The sequence below is a fragment of the Cladophialophora bantiana genome (assembly GCF_000835475.1).
Source record: "Cladophialophora bantiana CBS 173.52 unplaced genomic scaffold supercont1.11, whole genome shotgun sequence".
Classification (NCBI taxonomy): domain Eukaryota; kingdom Fungi; phylum Ascomycota; class Eurotiomycetes; order Chaetothyriales; family Herpotrichiellaceae; genus Cladophialophora; species Cladophialophora bantiana.
The window spans coordinates 1,024,777-1,046,600 of NW_015971585.1; the positions used below are offsets into that span (position 1 = coordinate 1,024,777).

General features: G+C 52.6%; 8 protein-coding genes across 8 annotated transcripts; 3 read left to right on the forward strand and 5 right to left on the reverse strand.

Moving 5' to 3' along the window:
- Positions 1 to 763: 763 nt before the first annotated feature.
- Positions 764 to 1,094, reverse strand: Z519_07800 (uncharacterized protein; the record flags this gene model as incomplete). The annotated part of the gene is made up of 2 exons (XM_016765530.1): positions 764 to 892; positions 999 to 1,094. 2 exons carry the CDS (start codon positions 1,092 to 1,094, stop codon positions 764 to 766), a joined length of 225 nt encoding a protein of 74 aa, XP_016618499.1.
- Positions 1,095 to 2,959: 1,865 nt separating this feature from the next.
- Z519_07801 (uncharacterized protein) lies at positions 2,960 to 4,057 on the reverse strand (the record flags this gene model as incomplete). Its single annotated transcript, XM_016765531.1, has 3 exons — positions 2,960 to 3,785; positions 3,842 to 3,928; positions 3,981 to 4,057. The coding sequence occupies 3 exons, from the start codon at positions 4,055 to 4,057 to the stop codon at positions 2,960 to 2,962; spliced, it is 990 nt and encodes a 329-aa protein (XP_016618500.1).
- Positions 4,058 to 6,739: 2,682 nt separating this feature from the next.
- On the reverse strand, positions 6,740 to 8,066 carry Z519_07802 (uncharacterized protein; the record flags this gene model as incomplete). The annotated part of the gene is made up of 2 exons (XM_016765532.1): positions 6,740 to 7,512; positions 7,571 to 8,066. 2 exons carry the CDS (start codon positions 8,064 to 8,066, stop codon positions 6,740 to 6,742), a joined length of 1,269 nt encoding a protein of 422 aa, XP_016618501.1.
- Positions 8,067 to 9,293: 1,227 nt separating this feature from the next.
- Z519_07803 (uncharacterized protein) lies at positions 9,294 to 10,782 on the forward strand (the record flags this gene model as incomplete). The annotated part of the gene is made up of 2 exons (XM_016765533.1): positions 9,294 to 9,609; positions 9,656 to 10,782. The coding sequence occupies 2 exons, from the start codon at positions 9,294 to 9,296 to the stop codon at positions 10,780 to 10,782; spliced, it is 1,443 nt and encodes a 480-aa protein (XP_016618502.1).
- A 2,126-nt stretch (positions 10,783 to 12,908) lies between these two features.
- Z519_07804 (uncharacterized protein) lies at positions 12,909 to 14,799 on the forward strand (the record flags this gene model as incomplete). Its single annotated transcript, XM_016765534.1, has 2 exons — positions 12,909 to 13,821; positions 13,946 to 14,799. 2 exons carry the CDS (start codon positions 12,909 to 12,911, stop codon positions 14,797 to 14,799), a joined length of 1,767 nt encoding a protein of 588 aa, XP_016618503.1.
- A 472-nt stretch (positions 14,800 to 15,271) lies between these two features.
- On the reverse strand, positions 15,272 to 16,949 carry Z519_07805 (uncharacterized protein; the record flags this gene model as incomplete). The annotated part of the gene is made up of 2 exons (XM_016765535.1): positions 15,272 to 16,182; positions 16,256 to 16,949. 2 exons carry the CDS (start codon positions 16,947 to 16,949, stop codon positions 15,272 to 15,274), a joined length of 1,605 nt encoding a protein of 534 aa, XP_016618504.1.
- A 2,885-nt stretch (positions 16,950 to 19,834) lies between these two features.
- On the forward strand, positions 19,835 to 20,704 carry Z519_07806 (uncharacterized protein; the record flags this gene model as incomplete). Its single annotated transcript, XM_016765536.1, has 2 exons — positions 19,835 to 19,951; positions 20,081 to 20,704. 2 exons carry the CDS (start codon positions 19,835 to 19,837, stop codon positions 20,702 to 20,704), a joined length of 741 nt encoding a protein of 246 aa, XP_016618505.1.
- Positions 20,705 to 20,834: 130 nt separating this feature from the next.
- Positions 20,835 to 21,529, reverse strand: Z519_07807 (uncharacterized protein; the record flags this gene model as incomplete). Its single annotated transcript, XM_016765537.1, has 2 exons — positions 20,835 to 21,137; positions 21,218 to 21,529. 2 exons carry the CDS (start codon positions 21,527 to 21,529, stop codon positions 20,835 to 20,837), a joined length of 615 nt encoding a protein of 204 aa, XP_016618506.1.
- Positions 21,530 to 21,824: the final 295 nt, after the last annotated feature.

The following is a 21,824-nucleotide window of genomic DNA, read 5'->3' on the forward strand; positions in this document are numbered from 1 at the left end:
AGTGAACTTTGGGGGCGCAGTTGTACACCGATCTTACTAGTCCGCGTTACCCGTGTCAACTTGCCATTTTCGCGATTGGATGCGCTAAAAGCGGGCCGAACCGAAGCAGCCAAGGCGGTGACGTCATCATACACTCAGTACCACATCGAGGACCGCGCAAACCGCGGTGACGGTTTCGCGCAGCTTGAGGAACTGTAATCATCGTTCCTCCATGCCGTCTGGCTATTCCTTCGGTCGCTTGCAATGGAAGCCTCTTTACACCGCCCGGAAGCTCTTTGTTTCTGGCTTGGGATGTCGAGCAATATTCTCACGCAATGAGACAACGTGTTGGTTCGACAATCAAAGATCTAGGGTGAGGGGATAAAGAAAGCTACTGTCGATTCCTTGGGGATTGTTCAGCCGCGATGGAAGAAACCAACGAATATCAAGAGCCTCTACCCAGTCCATTCGCTAAGGAGTCATCAGTGATTGACCTGGGGTTCGCTTGCTGGGCCACGCGACCATCGACAGCAGTGGGCTGGTCGAGATCGGCCAGTGTTGGTGGTTTGAGTGAAGGCCTTGAAGACGACATCTCTTTTTGGAGCAGAGTTATCAGAGTGTCAGATACAAGTTTTCATAAACTGGGAAGACTGATGGAGAGACTTTTGATGGTAGGTTAATTTCATGCTCAAATTCACTCTCTAGGCAGCGTCACAGCCCACTGGCGATATCTGACCACCCACGCGTTCTAGAGTCGGCAAACTCTTCAACACCCTCTCCATATCTAGCTCGATGCTCCTGTGCCCTTGGCTGTCTTTGTTTCGGCATGATCGTGAAGGACGTGCTTCGGGTTGCTCGCGAGGTTGGCCGTTTGGTCGTCCTTGCCTTCATTCTTGGCCTGGGAGTTGTCGAGCTGGTCCACACAGTTAGTAATGCTATCAAGATGGCATGGTTTTGTCTTCCGGAATGATGATGTAGCCTAGGCTTGGCCGCCCAACAGCAGAGGCAGGGGAGCGTACCTTTCCACTACCCGGCTGGGAGGGATGATCTTGCTGTTGAGCACCAGTCTGGCGTTCGGGGTCTGGTGACTGACGACCTTGGTTTGGTGCAGACATTGGGGAGAAGAGACAGAGAATTCACTAACGCTCTGTGTGCAGCGTGAGCAATAGTCTTGAACGAGCAGAAACGAGCATTGGAGTCATGGGACGACTTACTGGGTCTTGAGGAGAATGACTGTGAGGGGCTGGATAGTCGATGGTTGGGAGAAGGCCTGAGATTTCTCGAGAAATGTCCGTAAAATAAATAGGAAACAGTACAAGTGAGAAGGGACAAAGAAGAGAGCGATTCGGCGTACTTCGTCACCCCGCTGAGCATCCCTGGTAATCACGATTGATGATCCCACCGTCAACCATGACGTCTGGAGGTTACGAAAACGCCGGGCGGCCACGAACCATCTCACGGCTGCTGGTGAACCTTTTCTAAGCCACCAAGTGAAGTTCCCCCTGTGCTGCTAGGATCAATCCTGCATCTCGGCATGTGAGATCTGGCACATAATCTCGCATGGTCTCGGTCGAGCGGTGATATGTATCTATTATATATGTGGACTAACAACCCGTGAAATGACTGGACAGACTGGGCACTCGCTGCTCCTAGGCGCTCTCCCAAGAAACAAAGCAGAATTCCCACCGTTGGCTGTAGTTTGCCCATCCCTCCGACATTTTAAAACAACTTGACTGACTCCAGCAAAGTCTAGACCGCTACTCGACATCAGTGTCGCAAACAGCCACCCTCCTTTTATCAGCCCTGTGCCCTTCGGGCATTGATCAACCGGACATCAACTCCCATTCTCGCAAAGCACATCTGTAAATCTATTTCCCCCATCTGAGGCTGGGACTGGCAATGCCAAATGTGGCCAGAAGGTTGGCTTTGCAGCTGGGGCAGCTCCGATTCTTGTCCTGGCGGATTTGAAGCTGGACGTAGTTTGGGCACCGGCGACCAGCCTGATACTTGCACCCTGTCTTGTCCAACTGGTAGGATTCGTAGTGACCGCACCTCAGGCTGACCAGGCGCTCGAAGCACATGTTGGTGAATTGTCTCGTCCAGATCCGGCTGCTGTGGTGAAAGCGTTAATCTGTGCCCCATGGTGAAAAAAACAGTGTCGCACCCGCGCTCACGTACCTCTCTGATCGTTTAAATATTTATGTATCCAATTTATCGTTGTGCTGCTCAATTCTGCCACTGTGGGCGGTGCAGGCGATCGGCCCAGTTATCCAGGCTCTCCGCAGGCCTCACAGAAGCGATCAGTTGAGATGGTGGAAGGCTTGTTCATACTCTGGGAAATGATGGAAAGAGAGAATAGACGATAATCGGAGAAGCTATCGTCCGGGACGACAGCGACGTGGTTTAATAGAGGGGGGGACAGCGAGGACAAGAGTCATTCAAGGTGGGCAGGGTAAATTAAGCTGCTCAGGTGTTTGGGGCGCAGGCAAAGATTTGTTCTCTCGGGAGTGTGGGAGTGTGGTCACTCCCGGCCAGCTGGCGAGCTGGCTAGTGGTTTTGGCCTCGGGCCACCCGTGCGCAACTGCACAGCGCTCTGCGCGGTCGGGTGGGCTAATTCTGAACCACTCGGTGGCCACACTCTTGGTTATCTCGCTTTATTCTCACCAGCCCACAGACGGAGCGTCGTCAGCTGGACGACGGTATATTTGTTGTTGGCACGCGACATGCGACACATAATTACGGTGCGATGGCTCGATGTCGCAACTGTTGAAATAGAGGACCGGCTCACACGTCGTCTCATTGAAAATGCCAAACTGGCCCAAACTAATCCAGCTACAGCGGGTTCGTTGAAATGGTTAATCGCAACCACACGACACTGCTTCAAGCACCCTAGCAGGCCTCCATCAAACCCAACGGTCAAACCACTGAGACTCCGTCGTCAAACAATTCCGCCTTGAATGATAGCCCTAATTCCTCCCCCTTACACAGAACCAGGCGGCAATTGTTGCCCGCTGGCCTGAGCAGCCTCCTTCGCTTCAGTGGTTGCTTCAGTACTGCCCTTTGCACAGTTTGCACAAGCACAGTGACCAGGAGGGCAGGGACATTTACCCTCGGACCCCCCACACACGCAAACCGTCTTGTCAGTGCCCTTGACTGGCTCTGGCTGGATGGTTCCGACATCGCTCTTTGCACACCTAGCACAGCTGCAATAACCTGGAGCACATCCACAGACACCCTCCTCGCCACCACACTTGCAAACCGTCTTGTCTGTTCCTGGGACCGGCTCTGGCTCGTAGTGCTTGCCAGCCTTGAGATCTGCCAATCTGCGAGCCTCGTTGTGAACATCTCTGACTTGCTTGTCTCCTTGCATGTAGAATTGTCTGATTCTCTGCCCGGTGGGGGTGCCCAGTGCCTTTTCAAAATACGTGTGGACACCACCCCAGGCGCTCATCGCCTTGTCACTCACACCATACTTAGTATCCATAGACTTCGCTGTGTCGGTTGCCTTGTACTTCTGGTCAAAGTTGGCCAAGGCGTTGGTGAACCGGTGGCTGAAGCCGTGCTTCTGATCCAATGCAATTGCTCTTGAGATCACCTGGTCTGAGAGATGGTAACCTTGAGCCAAGTATTCGGCGACAATTCTTGAACGAGGTTTATCTTCTTGTGCAATGTGCTCTTCGCCAGCGGCAGACGAGACAGCAGCGCCAGCTTTGGAGGCGACGTCATCGATGGTACTGGCCGCAGACACCTGAACTTGGGATTTTCCAAGCTGAGTGCTGTCGAGAAGGAGGGCGGTCTTAGCGGCTCTATGCAAACATTGTTAAACTCGTGGTCAAAATCTTCTCGGTTAAGAAAGACTTACGTTTCCTTCTCGAATGTCACAGTGGCGGATTTCGAGGCATCTGGGGCGTCGGACTCTGGTGTCACAGAGATTGAGGTTATCTTGCCACTAGAAAGAGGTTAACGTCGTATATTTCTTGTGGGTGTGTCCAACAACTCACCAGAAGCTGAAAAAGTCCTTGACCTCCTTCTCACTGGTGTCATGAGAGATACCCTTGACATGGACGGTGGTCGACATCGTGGCGGGGTTGTGTGCAAAATGAGACTTTGTTTGGGGATGGGTTTAGAAAAGGATATTGAGTAAGAGATGCGTCTCTCGCGAAGAAAACAGGAGCATACGATGTTCTTTTATGGCGTGAGGAGATCAATTGAAGAGACTGCGGGATGCCCGCAATGGATTGATGGATGGACGGATTGATCATACGTCACTCACTTCCACATCGACATTTCCCCTCGCCCCTCCCATCACTCCTGCCTGCCTGCGCCACATCAAACCACGCCAACCCACGGCGCCGCCACCACTAGTGAAGCCCACCAGCCTCAACACAGTGACGACGGCAATACGGTTCGGTTTTCACTGCAGTCAGGCAACAACAAACCGCTGGTGCCACCCGAATGTGGATCTCTCAACTTATGGAATGTCCATCCGGCGAGCCGGGCTCTACGTGCAAACCCATTGATATCATTGCTAGGCCTAGCTCCATGCTGTCTACGCATCCCAATCCTTGTCAAGAACTCTCCATGCCTAACTCTAGCTGCTATCACAGAACGCCCCAATGTCACCTCCAATATCAGTCCCCAAGCAAGAAACTCGGTCTGTCTCGAAAAGCGAAGCAGAGCCGTTCCAGGCGCCGACGCAACGGCGGATGCGTGACTTGATGACTGAACTCCAATAGTTGTCTGCGACCGTGATATCACTTCGGCGCCTACAACCAACGTTAGACTATGATCAAATGATGAGGACCGCCAAAGGATCAAATGGGGTCTAGGTGGGTTTCTTTACCTTAGAAGTGGTCTTGGTCGCCTTCGTCGACTTGGGCTTAGCCTTGGATGAAGTCTTGCTTGGGGCTTTTGTTGACTTCGGATTCCTAGTCGTGGTGTCGGCGGCCACGGTGGTTGCTCTTCCAATAACGGAGATTTGGGCACATTGTTGCATGTTCACTCCCTGGCCAGCTTGTCAGATATCAGAGTAATAGGTATGAGAAAGATCCAGAAACGGGGACTCACTGGAGGGCAGCAGCGATTGGCAGCGACACCTGTACCGCAGGTATAGCCTGCTGGACAGATTCCTATTTAATCACTGAATCAGTCTTCGCACTTCCAGACACGAGGTGGACATGGGAGTCGTACCACTTCCATCCTGGCAGCAGGTATCCTTTTTGGCGTAACAATACGCTCCATTAAACGCATCGCAAAGGCTTGATCCGTCCGGGCAAATCGACCAGTTTTGCACGTCATCCGCAGAAACAAGGGCAGAAAGAAATAGGGTGAATGTGGCTAATATGAGCTTCATCTTTACAGAGAGATGGTTGAATCTGTCGGGTCAAAATAAGGCTGCAGTGAAGTATGTCCTCCAATCCCGGCTCCTCCGAGGGCAGCAAGCCATATAAGTAATTATATCCTGTCCTAGGCCGGGACAATGAATCTAAACTGGAGAAAGACAGGAGAACGGCGAAATCAGCATGGTTGCAGACGTTCCTCGACTGGGAAGTGGCAGAGAAGTCCGGATAAGAGCCTCAATAGAATTGCAAACAAAGAAAATATGGGTCGTCGCAGGTTGAGCACAGCCATATTGGGTTGGTACCGTTCTATGTCGCTAATAAACAAAGACAATAAATACTGGTCTCGAGGGTTAACAAGTGCACCCTTTGTTCAAGGCGCTGAATCAGCAGTCTATAAAGACGAAACAGAGGGTGGTGTATAAGTGGGAAACAGGCGGTGAGGCACGGCACTGGGGATGGGTCCTCTGGTCAAACCGCGAGGCTGTGATCCAGGAATGCCTTGATGTGGCTGGAAATGGTCCGCGCGGCTTGAAACTTGTTCCCGTCGTATGCTAGCAGGACATTCTGAGTCTGGGCTAGATTGTGCTCGCCTCATACACGATTAATTTCCCACTCCAATTCCTTGCATCGGCCCAACTCTTTCGAAATATGTGTTGCCCTGGTGCGTGATCAGCTGAGGAGTGCAGCATTTGGATGGGTGGACCATCTTCACCGCGCCCAGATCGGTTCTCTGTCTTCTGCGCCCTGGGGTGGAAAGCATTCGGTCATCCGGCCTATGAGACTGTGCCTTTGCGATTACATGTTTATGTGTCGCCCGCCACAGGTCAGTGGATGGAAGACGCATGCTAAACTGTTGCCACTCCACTCGAAGCGCACCATTCTTCGCGGAAAGGGGGGATCCAGGACCAAAGGGAGGGGCGGATGCAAGTTGTTGACAAAGCTTATTGGCCATGTAATTTATCCCCAGCGAATCGAGACATCTGGTCGGTGCTGACGGGCCAGCAGGTGCTATTTGCTTGGTGACTGCACGCAACTCTGGGGAACGGATTGGTACTCCATGGTCAGAGATTTAGATACCGAGTACAGAGGCTCCACAGTAGTCGAATACCATTGAGCCATGATTAGCTTATGAGACACTTTAGCGCCTTGGCATATAGGTATTAACATTCCATGGCTGTACAGACCGCCAGTCGCCCCTGGTGTGCCGGCCACTGGTTCGCCTATGGCATACCTCGGCAGTGGGCTCTTGAAATGGCAGGGAATTCGGCCATATTGACTCTATTTGTCAACATGGTGTTGACTTTGGGATCGGAAACCACAAATTTCATAAATACATTGCGAGATTCAACATGTAGAATCTCAGGTCCGGACCGCATCCTTGATAACTACAACACAACGCCGATAGCCAACCACATCGATCAGCAATGATGCTCTCCTTCATGATCGCCATCACCACCTCCACCGTGCCAATCCCCCCCGTGGTGATGACCACTAACATCCTCGCCACCATGGTGCCATTGCCCGTCATGGTGATGACCGCTGCCATCATGGCCTCCATCGTGCCATTGCCCATCGTGTTGTTGACCACCGCCATCACCACCTTCATCGTGCCATTGCCCGCCATGGTGATGACCGCTGCCATCATCACCTCCATCATACCATTGGCCCCCACCGTGTTGAGGACCGCTGCCATCGTCACCTCCGTCGTGCCAGTGCCCGTCGTGCTGCCCGTTGTTGCCTTCATCCCAAGACTGCTCGGGGTCGTAATCTTGATTCTGGTAGTCATCATCGCCACCTGGGTACTCGTCACCTTCCCCGGCCCCGTCATGCCCATGGTCATACTGGTCATCATGTTCTCCGCCGGAATATTCAGGATTGTCTGCATTGTCAAAGTTGTCACCATAATTCTCATGCCCATTCTCGTCCTCGTCCTCGTCCTCGTCATCACCAGGGTCGCTATCCATGCCTTCTGGACGGGGAACTCCAAAGATGTGCTCCGACATTTTAGGCTTGTGCTCACTATAGTCGACGCCTTCGTGGCCATAGAAGCGGTTGAAGAGGGAGGCCGAGTGATCGCGATGTAGATTCAGTGCGCGTTCATTTTCTGGGTCAATTTGCAGGATTTTGAAGCAAACCATGGTTATATCCGCTGTATGATGGTGGAGCTTTGGTTGTTGAACCTCATCCGGCTCTACTGGACGTATCAGACTTGATTGACGGCGTCAATGGCACAACACAACATAGCTTACCATCGGAATAGTATGTAGTCTCATACCTTTTCTCGAGCTTGTCGAGCTTGTGCTCGAGCTCCTGTAATTTGGCGTCCAGGTCCTGCTCCCCATCCTCATCATTTTGCCCCGTTCCACCTTCATTGTAGAAGTCGCCGTACCCTTGGTCTTCTCCTTGACCGAACCCGTTGTGCGCGTGATCTTCTCCTTGGCCAAATTCGTTATGCCCATAATCTGTTCCTTGGCCGAAGCCGTTGTGTGTTGGGTCTTCTCCTTGGTCGAATTGGGTCTGCGCTGGATATCCTTCTTGGGTGAATCCATTTAGGGCTGGATATCCGTCTTGGGTGAATCCATTCTGGGCTGGATATCCTTCTTGGGTGAATCCATTCTGCGCGGGGTCTCCTCCATGGCCAAAGGGGTCTCCAGCATGGTGGAAGTCGTTATGTCCGTGGCCCTCTTCAGGGTAATGTCCGCCGTAGTCGCCTCCCTCCATAGGTTGAACTTCAACGATATTCATACTTGCAAGAGATGCTCGAGAAAAGAGTGTGATGGATCAAGAACCTTGGGCTGGAAGCGAATTGTCCACGGACTGCGAAGAAATATCTTGACGAGCACCGCCCGTAAGTCACGCTTACACATACATGTTGGACGGTGCTAGCCTCAGTGGGAGGCCCTAGTCCCGCCGGCTTTTATATAACTCTCTGGACTGTGACTTCTAGATCCCATGTGCTCTTGAAATACAACTTCAAGTAGGAGCGCCAAGGATAAGCTATAAGCAATGGTGGTGAGTTTAGTATATCCGTCAACACGACCGGGTCCGCTATTTAGACTACCTTACTTGAAGTTGGCCCCATCACTCGAACCCCTTGTAACATTCATTTTGCTCCATTCGGAACGAACGGTTCTGACTTGAGGGATGATTCTGAGTATTAGTTGTAATAATAAAAATAGTTTCCACTGTTGACTTACTTAGAACGGACTAGTCAGTGGGTCTTACGTATTTAGAGTCTAAGTTTAGGGGCATCTTCTATATTAGTTGTACAAGGTATTTCAGCCACAAAAAGGATAGTCTGTTTAGTACTGGGTTTAACAAAAGCCGGATACCTACCTAGGTAGGATCTGGTAGGATTTCTGTTCGGTCCGGGTTCGGACAGAGGCTTGAACTATTATTCAGATCCCTGCAGATTCGGACACCTCGAGGAAGTGGACATGGTCCAGATTGGGCAAAGGGCATCAGATCAGCGGTTTCAACTCGTGAAGGTGGGACATTTTTTGGTCAGCGCTATCACTAACTAAGGATATCTAGGTCCTCGGTTCAAAGCTTGAACCGCTCGAACACATCGTTGTTATGGATCTCGCTACTCATGCTGATGGCTGCTATTAACCACCTTCTCTTGCCCCTCATGAATACGAGTACATCAGCATCAGATAGACTGTTATAACGGGGTCCGACCAGACGGATTAGGTACCTCGGCCAACTTTGGGTTGCTGACAATATTACAATTCGAATGACTAGGAGGTAATGTACATCATCATGGAAGATGGGGGCTGAATCCAATTTACCCACCATGACGGATTACAAGACTCAGTCCATCCTATTGATAATCCTCATGAGGAGCGCATATTTCGAAGTCCAGCTGTCGTTCATGAATTATAAGACGCCACTCCTTGCGACAAAGCCGACGTACTCAAAAGCTCTAGATCAACCGAAACCCAACGTTCCTCAGACAGAACAGCGGTAGCGATGGCTGCTGCTCCTCACCCGGGCGGTGCGCCCGGACCAGGTCCCCCTCAGCCTATAGTGCTCCCTCATGGTGCAGCGCCTGCAGCGCCCGCAGCGCCCGCTCCTTCTCGAAGGCATCTCATCTTCTGTGATGGGACTGGCGAAAATGCAGCGGACGTAGGCCCATCAAGTAACCTGGCGAGGCTGGCCCTTTCTATTGCAGCACAAGGCTTGGATGGAAAACAACAGATTTGTTATTATCAGCAAGGGCTAGGCACAGGTACCAATAATATCAAGGGTATAGCGAACCGTGTCTTCGAATTGGGGCTCGGGCAAGGTGAGACAAAGCTGTCCAACACTCTGAGTAGACTAACGCAGCGTAGGCATGGACCAAAACATCCAGATTATATATAGTACCCTGTGCCCTATACCACCGCCCCAACGATCCGCGCCGGCCAATCCTCCACCACCAAGGTACCAACCGGGCGATACGTTGTGTTTCTTTGGATTTTCGAGAGGTGCAGCAACAGCACGCGCCGCCGCCGATTTTATCGCAACCGTTGGGCTTCTACAGGGTCCAGCAGACCCAAAATTGGTGAGCGCTCTCTACGAGGAATGGCTTAAAGTATCCAGCGACAACTATAAACCACCTACTGCACCAGAGCTTAGAACAACTCGAGCCGAGATTGAATGTGTGGGCGTTTTCGACACAGTCCAAGGCCTTGGAGTACCGAAGCCCGTACAAGAAAGCCTGCGCTCGGGAGTGCCTCCTACAGTGAATCCCCTAGCAAGAAAAGCTCATCTGCTACATAAAAGCATCCCGTATGGTTTTCAAGCACTTGCACTGCATGAAATGCGCGACGCTTTTACTCCAGAGGTTTGGAGTTCGAAATCGGCCCCTGCCCAGAGACTGCAACAGACTTGGTTTGCTGGGAAACATTCAGACGTCGGCGGTGCGATTGTCGAAGGCAAACCGAATTCTGGTCTAGCAAATGCAGCTCTAAGATGGATGGCAGCACTTCTGACCAACATCCACATCGGCATCGCTGTGAAAAACGCGGATCTGAACAAGAATTTGGAAATTCTCCTCGGAGAGGCCGGGCAGGGACAAGCTCGAATCCAGGGCACTCTCTCTGCAACCCTTACGGGAGGACAGACACCAAGAACACCGGGAAGATATGCAAAGGGCATTGAAGAGGTCCACGTCTCGGTCCGAAACACGGGGTTGCTGAACATCGAAAGCATGCCCTCCAAACCAGCCCTTGACCAACTCATTGGGGTTGCCGAACGCGGACCCAACGGAAACTTTGTATGGGTAAATAAAACTGCGCCCAGCACACGAGTGAATGCACTACCGGGTGCACAGCCAGAGGAAATCATCATGGAGGAAGATCCGACTATTGCGCCCCAAGAAGGGAGCGCCGGAAACCAGACGCAAACTGCGCCAGTGCATCCGCTACCCAGCAGTTCAAATCCGGCTGGTTCGGTACCTCGACCAATTCGACGATGAAAGAGTGTCACCGCAGAGGCAAAGTCTCCCGCGAGCAGGTACGTAAGCCTTCAGTTGGTCGGCGTCTGCGACAGCGGTCAGCGGTTTCGCTCTAAACCGGTGGACGGGCGAGATTCGTGGAAATTGCACAGGAGTCTATGGCGCAGCTACAAGAGACAAACAGAGGGCAGCCGAATGAGAGCGGGAGTTCGAGAACGGGATTGAACAAGAGTGGTAAGAGGAGGCAGTGTATTAAACAGACTGCAGCTCAGCCAGAGGTGTTGGCGCTAGTTGATTGACTGATGGATTGATTGATTTATACAAAGTACCTACACCGGCAGGAGATCTAGTCTTTATAGGTCAAAGGATCGTCTAGGCATTGTCTGCACTTCCAGACCTCTTGTTGCGCTAGCTGGTCGCTCACCTTCTCTCGTGGCCCTCTTCGGTCGAGTTCGTAGTCGCCTATATCTTCGCATCTGTGATGTTTCCGTCCGAGATGGCAAGAAGGCTTAGGTGAGGGGATGTCGGTTCCCGCAATAAGACCCGAAACAAACCTTTCGAGGCCACCACCGCAGCGACGGAACCGTCAGCAAAAAACATGCCGAATCATCCCAACAGCCCATACTGTTTGGCGACGCACAAAATTTCCGTCAGTCTGGGTCGTTTCTCGAGTTCTTCGAGAGTTTGACACATCAGTCTTTCCGGATAGGGAGGGTGGCGTCTCTGATTGATGATTTTGGTTGATGGGTTGATGGGCGCGCACAGGACAAGATACGCAAAAAGGCTTTGGTGAGAATTTGTCACTTGGGCAGAGGCGTCTGGTTGAAGAGGGCAATCCATCGTCTGTCCTTCCATGTGTTTCACTTACCACCACCTAGGTCCATACCACTTATGTTAGCATGAAGAACAGTTAACAGACGACGGCCAAATTCTCTAAGCCTTGGGTCCGAGCCGCCTGCACGCTCCATTTCACTCTGCTCATCTTCCCGAATGCAACTGGCCCCTAAAGGTTGGTATATCAATCTATCTGGGCAGCCTCTGCAATACATACTGTGCATCGAGACTGTGCTTGGCAGTGATGGCGAGGAAAAGGTCCAGCGGAGAAGCAAGCCTCGCAAGTTGGCACAAAAGGCGAGGCTTTCGACGCTGAGCACCACGGTTTCAAGTCCCAAGTCCATCCTCTTGCTTTACCCTCCTGCTTACTCTCACATGTTGTCTATATCTCTACATACATACGAGGTACTCGTACATATTATCGTCCGGTCAGAGCGTCAGAGGGGGAAAAGTGCACCTGTTCGGGACAAGCTACAGCAAGCTTTTGAGGCTGGCAATGCCGACGGTCTTGTCTACTCGGGACAAGAAAAGTCGCAACGTCAGCCGCCTCGGCAAAAGCTTTTCAGGGCAAGCTTCGAGTGGATGACGGCCTAAGCCAGGCCGCTAGTGACCCACCAGCCTCAGGTCGGGGACAAGGAGGCGATCACAAAAGATCTACCCTGTACTGGGCGCCCCTTTGCCCGCCTTCCTCGCCTTCGCCTTCGTCTGCCTCGTGCCTCTTCCCTTTCCCCAATCAACGCCTGTTGAGAAGAAGCAGAGAAGACTTGCTGTGGGAAAGTGGATTTGGGGTTGACAATTCCTCTCCTCTAACTGGCGAGCTGCCTCTGGAGCCTCTCTGTCCTTGGTCGTCGCCTCCACCACGACAAACCTTTCTGCTGACCCCCCAATGCTCAATGGCACTCAGATGGCTAAACATGCCTGTACTAGGTAAGGATCTAACTAGCATCGATCTTTCTTCTGTTCGCCCCCGCCGCGTGACCTGGCCGTTCTCCAGCCACTCTCCTCGGCAATGCCATCCTCTATCTTTCCTATCTATCCTAGGTTGTCAGCCTTTGATATAGGGGCCCTTCACTCTAAGCAGGAATTTGTTCCTGCTTCGGACAAGTGCGGATTGGGGTAGCAGTAAGCCTTTTCGAGGTCTAGCCCGGACGATCGCCCTCCCAGCTATAAGCTAGACCATGAGCCCCCAACTTGGCCAGAGTCTTTTCAGCTTCGAGAAGCTTGCTCTCCATTGCGTGCGGTCGCTTTCGTGTGCAGGTTCCCAATTCTCGTCCATCTCACGGTCGGTCGGGGGCTCAGGGGGCGTCAAAACCATGGCACACACCAAGGAAGACAACACCGACAGCACCATCCTCGCGCTTCTCGGGAAGAAACAGGTGCTCAAACGACGATTCGGCTTCTGGTCGCTCTTTGGGTTCGCCGTGTGCGAGCTGATCACCTGGGAAACAGTCCTCGCACTATTCAGCCAGGGATTCGACAATGGCGGGCCCGCGGGATTGGTTTACGGATTCATCATCGCGTGGTCCAGCACGCTGTCCGTCTATACAGTCATCTCGGAGCTCGCGTCCATGGCCCCGATCGCCGGAGGGCAGTACTATTGGGTCTACATGCTCGCACCACCGCGCTGGAAGGTGTTTAGCAGCTACATCATCGGATGGCTGACCTCGCTGGCCTGGATCGCCACGGTCGCGACAGAGACCATTTTCGCGGGGACTATGCTCCAGGGCATCATCATTCTCGACTACAAGGACTACGACGCCCAGCGATGGCACGGCACGCTGCTGGCGTGGCTGGTCATCGCCGTTGCGATCTTCATCAACGTCGTCATCCCCGGCGCGCTGCCGAAATTCGAGATCTTCATCATTGTGTTCCACATCGCGGGCTTCGTCACCATCCTCGGACTGCTGTGGGCCTACGCGCCACACAACTCGGCGCACTTCGTCTTCGCAACCGCACTGAACGAAGGCGGCTGGCCAACCCAAGGCCTGTCGTACTGCGTCGGATTTTTGGGCAACGTCGCGACCTTTGTCGGCGCAGACGCGTCCGTCCACATGGCCGAGGAAGTCGAGCACGCGGCGCTGAACATTCCGCGCGCAATCATTGCGAGCATGTGCATTAACGGGCTCGTCGGCTTCGTCATGATGTTGACAGTGCTATTCTGTCTCGGAGATGTGGATTCCGTCCTGGAAACGGCGACCGGATATCCGTTTATCCAGATCTTTTACAGTAAGTCAAAAAGAAACCCCCATCCTCTCCCAATATGTTCAAAAAGAAGGCGGAAAACAGACAAACTCAGGGTGTTGGGACCACACGTGTTGACCTGAATTCTTTTTTTTCCTCCCCCGAATAGACAGCGTGAACTCGATCGCAGGCGCCACAGTAATGGTCGCCGTCGTGCTGGCGCTGACCTGGGCCTGCGCGACGGGGATCATCACCACGGCGTCACGAATGACCTGGTCCTTTGCGCGCGACAGAGGGACGCCCTTCAGCAAACCAGTCAGCTACGTGTCGCGGGTGCGCCGAATCCCCGTCGTCGGCGTCTTCGTCGTGACCGGGTTCGCGGCCCTGCTGACGCTCATCTACATCGGCTCGTACACGGCCTTCAACGACGTCATCTCCCTGACCATCACGGGCTTCTACTGCTCGTACTTCCTCCCCGCGGCCTTCCTGTTGTACCACCGGCTCAAGGGACACATCAGCCCGCACAAGCAAGACACGCCGGGCTTCCCGATCGGAGACGACAATGGCATCATTGAGGAAGGGAGCGCCTCCGAGCAGCAGGCGGACGAGAAGATTGCATCGCCCGGCGACTCCAAGGTACTCGAATCCGGCCTCGCGACCGGCGGCGCGCTGAAGGCGGGCCCCATCTATGCACCGGGCCAGGACACCACGTCTGCCCGGCGACCCTCGCTGGTCGCCCAGCCCCAGCTCCAATGGGGCCCCTTCCACCTGCCCGAGCCGCTGGGCACCATCAACAACACGTACGCGTGCCTGTACATGATCTTCGTCATCTTCTGGAGCGTGTGGCCGCCCGTCACCCCCGTCGATGCCTCGACCATGAACTACAGCGTCGTCGTCACCAGCGCCGTCGTCATCTTCAGCATCGTCTGGTACTGGGTCAAGGGCCGCAAGGAGTACCACGGCCCCACTATCGATGACGAGGTCGCCAGCGTCATGCGGCTCGGGAATGTGGTCGCCGTTTGATCCACCCGTCACTCCCTCCACGGCTGTGTGATGATTCCTATGGCCCGAACCCGCCCGGGAAAGTGATGTCCTGGATTGAGGGTTCTCAAAGGCTTCCCGAAAAGGCATGATGGCGAGGTGGAATCCCCCAAGTTTGGGCCTTGTAAGCGCGCGCCCGTGTGCAAGTGAGTGGTGGAACTCTGTTGAAACGGCAAAAATGTCACCGAATAAAATGTCATCAAATCCGCCATGGTTAAAATACAAAAAGAAGTTGGCAATGGCCTAACCCCTTTGTTTGGTTACCGAATGCATAGGCCACAAGGGTCAAAAGGTGGGTCCAAAAAAAGGGGCAGAGATCTTGTGGAGGTGATGCTAGGAAAGGCATTATTTTGAACAAGTATTTCCAACTAAATTCCTCTGACACATCTCTCTCTCCCTCTCTTTCTCTTTCTCTCTTCTGGGGCTTGACTCTGGCAGAGGTCGTAGACTGGCACTACCACATAAACCTCTGGACATTCCCCGGCTCCTGTCGCCACTCAAATCCTTGGTACAGGAACAAGTAGCATGTGACCACGTTGACGAGAACGTACCACACCAGCTCCAACCACGCAGAGTGCGCTGCTGCCGTTCTCAGTAACGATTGAATCCCCGATGTTGAGGGGCCACCCAAGGAGCTGTTGTTAGAAGAAGACGATTTCCTCTCTAGCTCTGTTCTCTTCCGTTTCTCCTCTGACGGTGCTACATATTCCGGAACAGCCAGCCGCCACGTGAGCCAGGGTATCAGGAAGTATCGAGGCTCCACAAGTGGAGCGGCTATAAGCGATAGTGAGGTCGCCATGAGCCAGACAAGTATAAAGCTCACACGCACAGTGTCGTCTCCGTAAACGACACGCACAGACTTTGAAGACGATACCGTAGCGTCCGTGGCACCTCCTAGAGTCCCCAGAACCAGCCAGGCGCATAAAAAGTAGATTGGAACGGCGGCATATCTGATGAGCCAGTGTTTTCTCAAGATGGCGAAGACGTAGAATGTATAATGTCGGTTATCAGCCAGGGTGAAGGGGTGTATGATAGTGTTGAGGTTGACTATGGCGAGCATGAGTGCGACGAAGGTCACGGTCGTGGTTAATCTGGGTAGTCGTTGGCGAAGGCCGCGGAGGTCAGAGAAAAGTGGCAGCAGCAGAGGCCACGAAAAGAAAACGATGGCTGGCCAAATATAGAGCATTTGGGCGACATGGGTCGTTGGGACGTGGTTGTCTTTGTCCCCGAGGACCACGCCGCTGTTCCAGACGACAAACGCCGCGAACGAGGCGAGCAGCGATAGCTGTGGCCATAGGTCGAGAAGGAGTTGGGGTATCATGGGGACGGCAGATTGTGCGAGAGAAATACTTGTAATGGGGAAATCTGGAATTTCCGTCAGAACCCGATCAAGGAAAACTTCAATCGAGAGGACTTGGGACAAAGAGGCCGGTCGAACCTTCAAAGTATGATTCAGACACAGGAGGGTCATGGACCTCACGCGCGCCGACTCTCTGCTTTACGCTTTCAATCACCTGGAGCCCACCCAGATACACCGCAACCCAAAAGATATTCGTCTGCCGGGCGCACAATGACACCAGCCCAGCCAAGAAATGTGACGCTTGAAAGAGGACCTTGACAGGTCCCTGGGAGTTGGTCCCTGCAGTCCAAAATATCTCGCTGAGAACCACCGCGAAAACGCTGAACAGATCGGTGTAATATATGCCAGAGAAGAAGAAAATCAATGGGAAGCAAATGATGCTGAACTCCCGCTGAAGGATATTTTCATGATGCACAATCCTCCTCCCAACAGCCGCCAGAATGTATAATGCGACAAGCAATAGATACAGCAATAGCACATTAGCAAATCTCCACTCGTTGACAGACGGTCTGAATTCTGCTTTGGAGAAGAATGCCCGGACCGAATTGACGGCGTAGGAAAAGACGTAGAGTCCTGGGGGAGTCGTGATTTTAGGATCCCATTGTGACCACTTCCCAAGCCAATATGCTTGAGCTTGAGGGATGTGGAAGTATTCGTCGAGATAGGGCTGTGGAACGACCTGATTGACGAGCCTTCGCCATGTCATGTGTAGCGAGGTGATGAAGCCAAGAAGGAGGACTCGCAGAAATTCCGGGCTTGTGAAGTATGACATGGCGAGGGGCTAGAGTAGCTGTAGGAGGCAGGAGAGCTTTGAGTGAATAAAGGCAAGGTCCCGCGGGTTGAATTAAGAAGGGCCAAGAGACACGAGAGACGTGAGAAACAAATGGCTGAGTTGAAGCTCGCGACTTGGCGTCGGAAGGGATCAAGTGTGATTACCTAAACTGAATGCCAAGAGGTGTAATGACAGTTAGCAGTTAAGCTCAGCCCTCGGCGGAGCGCTAGTGACGCTAGCTGCGCTAGCGACACCTTTCACAACATGCTAGCCCACCTTATGCGTACAGTAGCATGAACTGCATCATGACTTCCAAGTGCAGGCTCTGCCTGGGGAAGACTGATGGGTTTGTCGAGCAGGGCTGACAACGAAGCTCGCTTCTACCAGGTCTGCTCACGTACTGTATTAGCCGAGGGTGCCCAGCTACTTTCTCACTTTCGCTCGACCGCGTTCAGGTACGCTAAAATGCTGAAGCACATTACATGTAATGTCGATATTGTTTGCATCATTCCTTATATAGCACGATACATATTTGAGATTCGATTTGGCCTCGTGCTTTGAGGTCCCTATGTATATTGCAATGACATAGTGTCAAGGTGTGCCGAGGGTGAGCGGTAGACTTACCCGCTTGTCATCCGTCGTCGTCTGAAGTCGCCGGATGAAACGTTCTTCACACCATAGACACGACGAATTTCATCGTTGAGATTTTGGACGTCGAGGTGGACTGCTTTTGACAGACTTCGCATCGCCTTCAGCCTCTTAGCCTTTAGAACCTTGCACAAGGCGTCGCTCATAATGCCATTCGCTGAAGAGCCCTCTTGACATGCAACGATTGTACACTTCGCGTAAAGCCCAGTGATCTCATGAGTAAGGGCATCGTTGTCCCACCGCGCCAGCATCGCAACAATCGAATATAAGACGTACATCGCACTCGGCCTCCGTGATACATCCTTGAAGTCGTCCCACTGGATTTCAAAACTCTCTCGGTCATCTTTGTTCCTTTGGTACATCAGCTATGCATTTCACCAAGATGTGTTTTTTTCTTACTTGAATTCTTTCGCCCGTTCAACAAGCTTCTCCAGTTCCGGCAGGGGTGAATGTCGATCTCATGCATTCCTCTTCTCAGGGTATGTATCACCAACCCGTTTCAGCTTTCGACCCAATGTAATGAGCTGATCGGGGAGTCGTCTCATTATGGCTCTGTCTAACAGGAAGTCTGTCAGCTCTAGCATGACGGGGAGGAAGGAAATTAACACTATGATACACTCACTTGGAGAAGGCCAACTTCATCTGCGTATTGACATAACCATGGCCATAGTAGTAGATAAGCCATAGAGCTGACTTATCCACAGTCTTCAAATGGTCTTTCAATTTATCAACCAGCCTGTCTTGCAATCGAGCGCTATAGGAAGAGCATAGCAGTCCGGGTTGAATCCCAGTTCATCGAACGTTTGGCGAACACGCATCCCTTCCTCCGGTAAGGAGGGGAGGTCATGGTAATCCCAACGTACCGTCAAGGCTTCGACTACTTACGTGTACTCGACAATTGGCGACGTTGCCTTGGGAGAGCGCCGCTCCGAATGCTCTTCCAGCAGCTGTTTCAACAGCTCTTTCCGCGTCTCTGGGCAAAGATTCTCCACAAGCTTTTTGAACAGCTCTATACTTTCTTCTCTTCCCCACCTTTAGTAGTCAAGGTCTCTACCTCTTCTGTCTTTTGGGCTGTGGTCGGAGTGATTCCAAACCGAGGGTTCGAGTCGGGAACAGTTCTCCGGCTTCATCTTCGACCCTTGGGCCATGTTCTGAGGCTTATTTTTGCGCGTGCCATTATCGTTTCGATCCTGGCTCCGTACCTCACGAACTGGGATTGCCACCTCGCTGGCGCGATGGGTGAGAGGCATTCGTTGACGCCGACGATGGGGACCTATGGTTTTACTTTTTGGGAACGCGATGCTGCGAGTGTCAAGAAGTAGTCATGGACAGAAAGGACGAGAAGTCGATGTCAAGCTCTTGTAGAAAGGGAGAATGACTTACCTGGGCGGATGATGCGAGGAGACGACCACGGTGGTGACCCATCGCGCTGATGTGCCCTTGTTTAGGCGGGGTGGGATGGCGGGGCGCGAGTGGCATTGAACGGGCGACCAGAGCTTCGACTGCATGGGAATAATTCTGTATTGTCACCAGAATCGTGGTTGATATCTACAGAAAGGGGACTGCTTTTGGAGTCGACTCTAGAGTCTATTAATATCTCCAAACATTCCCGTACATAAATTGCTGGTTTTGTTCATCGGATCGTCTTGGCTCTGCTAATTAATGCAGGGTTCTGAATCTCGGCGCAGAGGATATGTAAGCGCCCGGGAGTGAGGCTTTGGGGGTAGAGAGTCTTTTTTTTGGGGGGGGGGGGGGGGGGGGGGGGGGGGGGGGGTTCACAGCCCTATCTAGGTACCTAGTTACATACCTTTCAATCTTCGTCTCGACTGTGTAAGAACATAACCAACGTCCCATACATGGCCTTACCACTCGATTTTAGTTTCAGAAGATAGAGTGAAGTAGTATGGACTGACACAGAGATAAAATAAGCTGGATGGATAAAAGGATACCTGGTACAGCGCCGCTGGTTCCAAAGGTAGAAAACGGCATGCCCATCGTATGAAGGCAGTCTGTAATAACCTGATAATTACAGAGTGAGTGACTTAGGGTCCAGGCCGTGCAGAACGTGCCAATTATTTCTTGCGGGGTGAGTTGCGCGCAGTTTCTGGCCCGCGTATCGCGACGAGGCTACCTCCAGATGAAACTCGAATATTTTGGAGCACAAGAGACGGTCACCCGCATTGTCTGACAACATATCGCACATTATCACCCTCCGACCCTCCTCCTAGACGAGCCCAATGTCTGCGTTCCCTCATCCCCCTGGCTTGCTGCCCGCCGAGGCCGCATTCCTGTGCGAAATGGAGCAAGTGACCATCATACCGCGACAGCGCCTCGAACGCCTCGACTTACTGGGCGTAAGTCCTTCTTCCCACGACCTCTGCATCACATGAGGTGCGAAGCATATCTCTCGTTCGATTACTCCCCTGTATCAACGCCTCCAGGAACGACGACACGTTGACGCTTTATTGTATTTCGATATCTAGGGTCCTACCCGACCACTCATCCCGCCTCAGCGATCGGCCCTCCCCATGTGGCTCGCAGTCTTGTTAAAGCGCCAAAGACGCGCCAATATCCTGCCTCCGCCCTGGCTCCTCGCTGAGAATCTGCAAGACATCCTCGAGACCGAGACCCACAAAGACTTTCACGAGACGTTTTCTCCCCCTGCCTCGATACCTTCTGTTCGTCAGACAGACTACAGCGGAAAATCCTTTTATGCTTCTCCACCTTTCGTGGAGTCGTGTACTGTCAATGCAAATCCGACCACGCTTCCATATCATTGGTTCGAAGTCTCGGAGATATTATTGGAAGCGGCGAGCGACGACATTCCTGAACCTGACAAAGTGCGGCAGTTGCTGAGAGACATACGGGAAGTGCGGCTCGCAAAGATGCGAAAACGAGTAGAGCATTTGTCCGGTGATGGCCAAGGCACACGGCTTGACGGCATAGGCGCTATGGAGATCTCCGAGTCAAGAGGTTTTATAACCGGAGTAATCGACGGCCTAAGAAAGATTGACGCAAGTAGGGAGCAGGAGAGAAGAGAACGAGAAGACGAAGAGAGGGAGGACCGGAGATATGACGACGGTGACGAAGACGACGAAATGACTTGAAGTGATTTCCCATCGCGCGTGACGAATTCTCCATTATGTTGGCGGAACCAGCGGGCAAATTCATTCGAGCTCGTAAGCCAAGTTCAATCGATCATTATCCTTGAGCGCCTGCGCAAGATCAAAGTCATAATTAAGGTGGAGGACTTGCATTCTCAGCATCCTTCTCCTGCATTCTCCTCCGGGCTGCGAGAATCATTTCATCTCGCCGTCTCTGGAGCATCCTCTGTCGCTCCTCTTTATTGCTGGCCCAGCCTGGTGGCGGTGATTCTTCTTCCCTCTCTTTCCCCTTTGAGTTTATTTTTGCCTGTAAATTGTACCGCGTGATCAAGTCCTGCGGATGTGGTTTTTTGAAGGGAGTTGATACGGTCGGTGTGGCAATTGGCTCGGAAGATGTGGCCATGAACGAAGGCGGCGGTTCAAACGAAGGCGGAGCCTGCATACAAGTTCCAACATCAGCCACTGTATCCTATTGCTGCCAGTCGAGCACCGAAGCGGTCGTGCACAGTCGCTTACCGGATCTAGTCCTCTCCCCGTCAATACCCTTTCCGTTGTCGCCTGCACACTGCCTCTGTTCCGATGTAAATCCCACATGATGTCCCTGCGATTTAATTGCGGAAACATCTGGGCTATCTGATCCACTTGTGCAGGCGTGAAACGAATTCCAGGAGTGGTGCCTCTGGAGGCACTGGAGGATGTTTGAGAGCTGCCGTCAGCGGGGCTTGAGCGGGAAGAGAAGAAGTAGCGATAGATGAAGTAGCCTAGCACGGCGACAAAGGCAAGGCTCGGGATGGAGATGGTCGCTTCCTCGTCGACGGATGAAGACATGGTTACGATGTTCGATGGCGGCGCCGGGTTCTTGTTGCCAGAGAGGGGATGGTATGTCCAATGTCTACGGTGAGACAGGAGGGATACCTCAGATATGCGGAAGTGCAATGGGCTGCGAAGGCAGAGGGAACGGTAGATAATTAGGAGAATACGGGAGATATATGTGCTCAACAGGTGATGAGTTTGAGAGAATCAAGATCAGCAGCGGCCGGAGGTGATATCAACCGCCAAGCCCGGAAGGAATAAATATCGGCCGAGGTTGTTGACAATGTTTGCCTCGCTGTGACATCTTGCG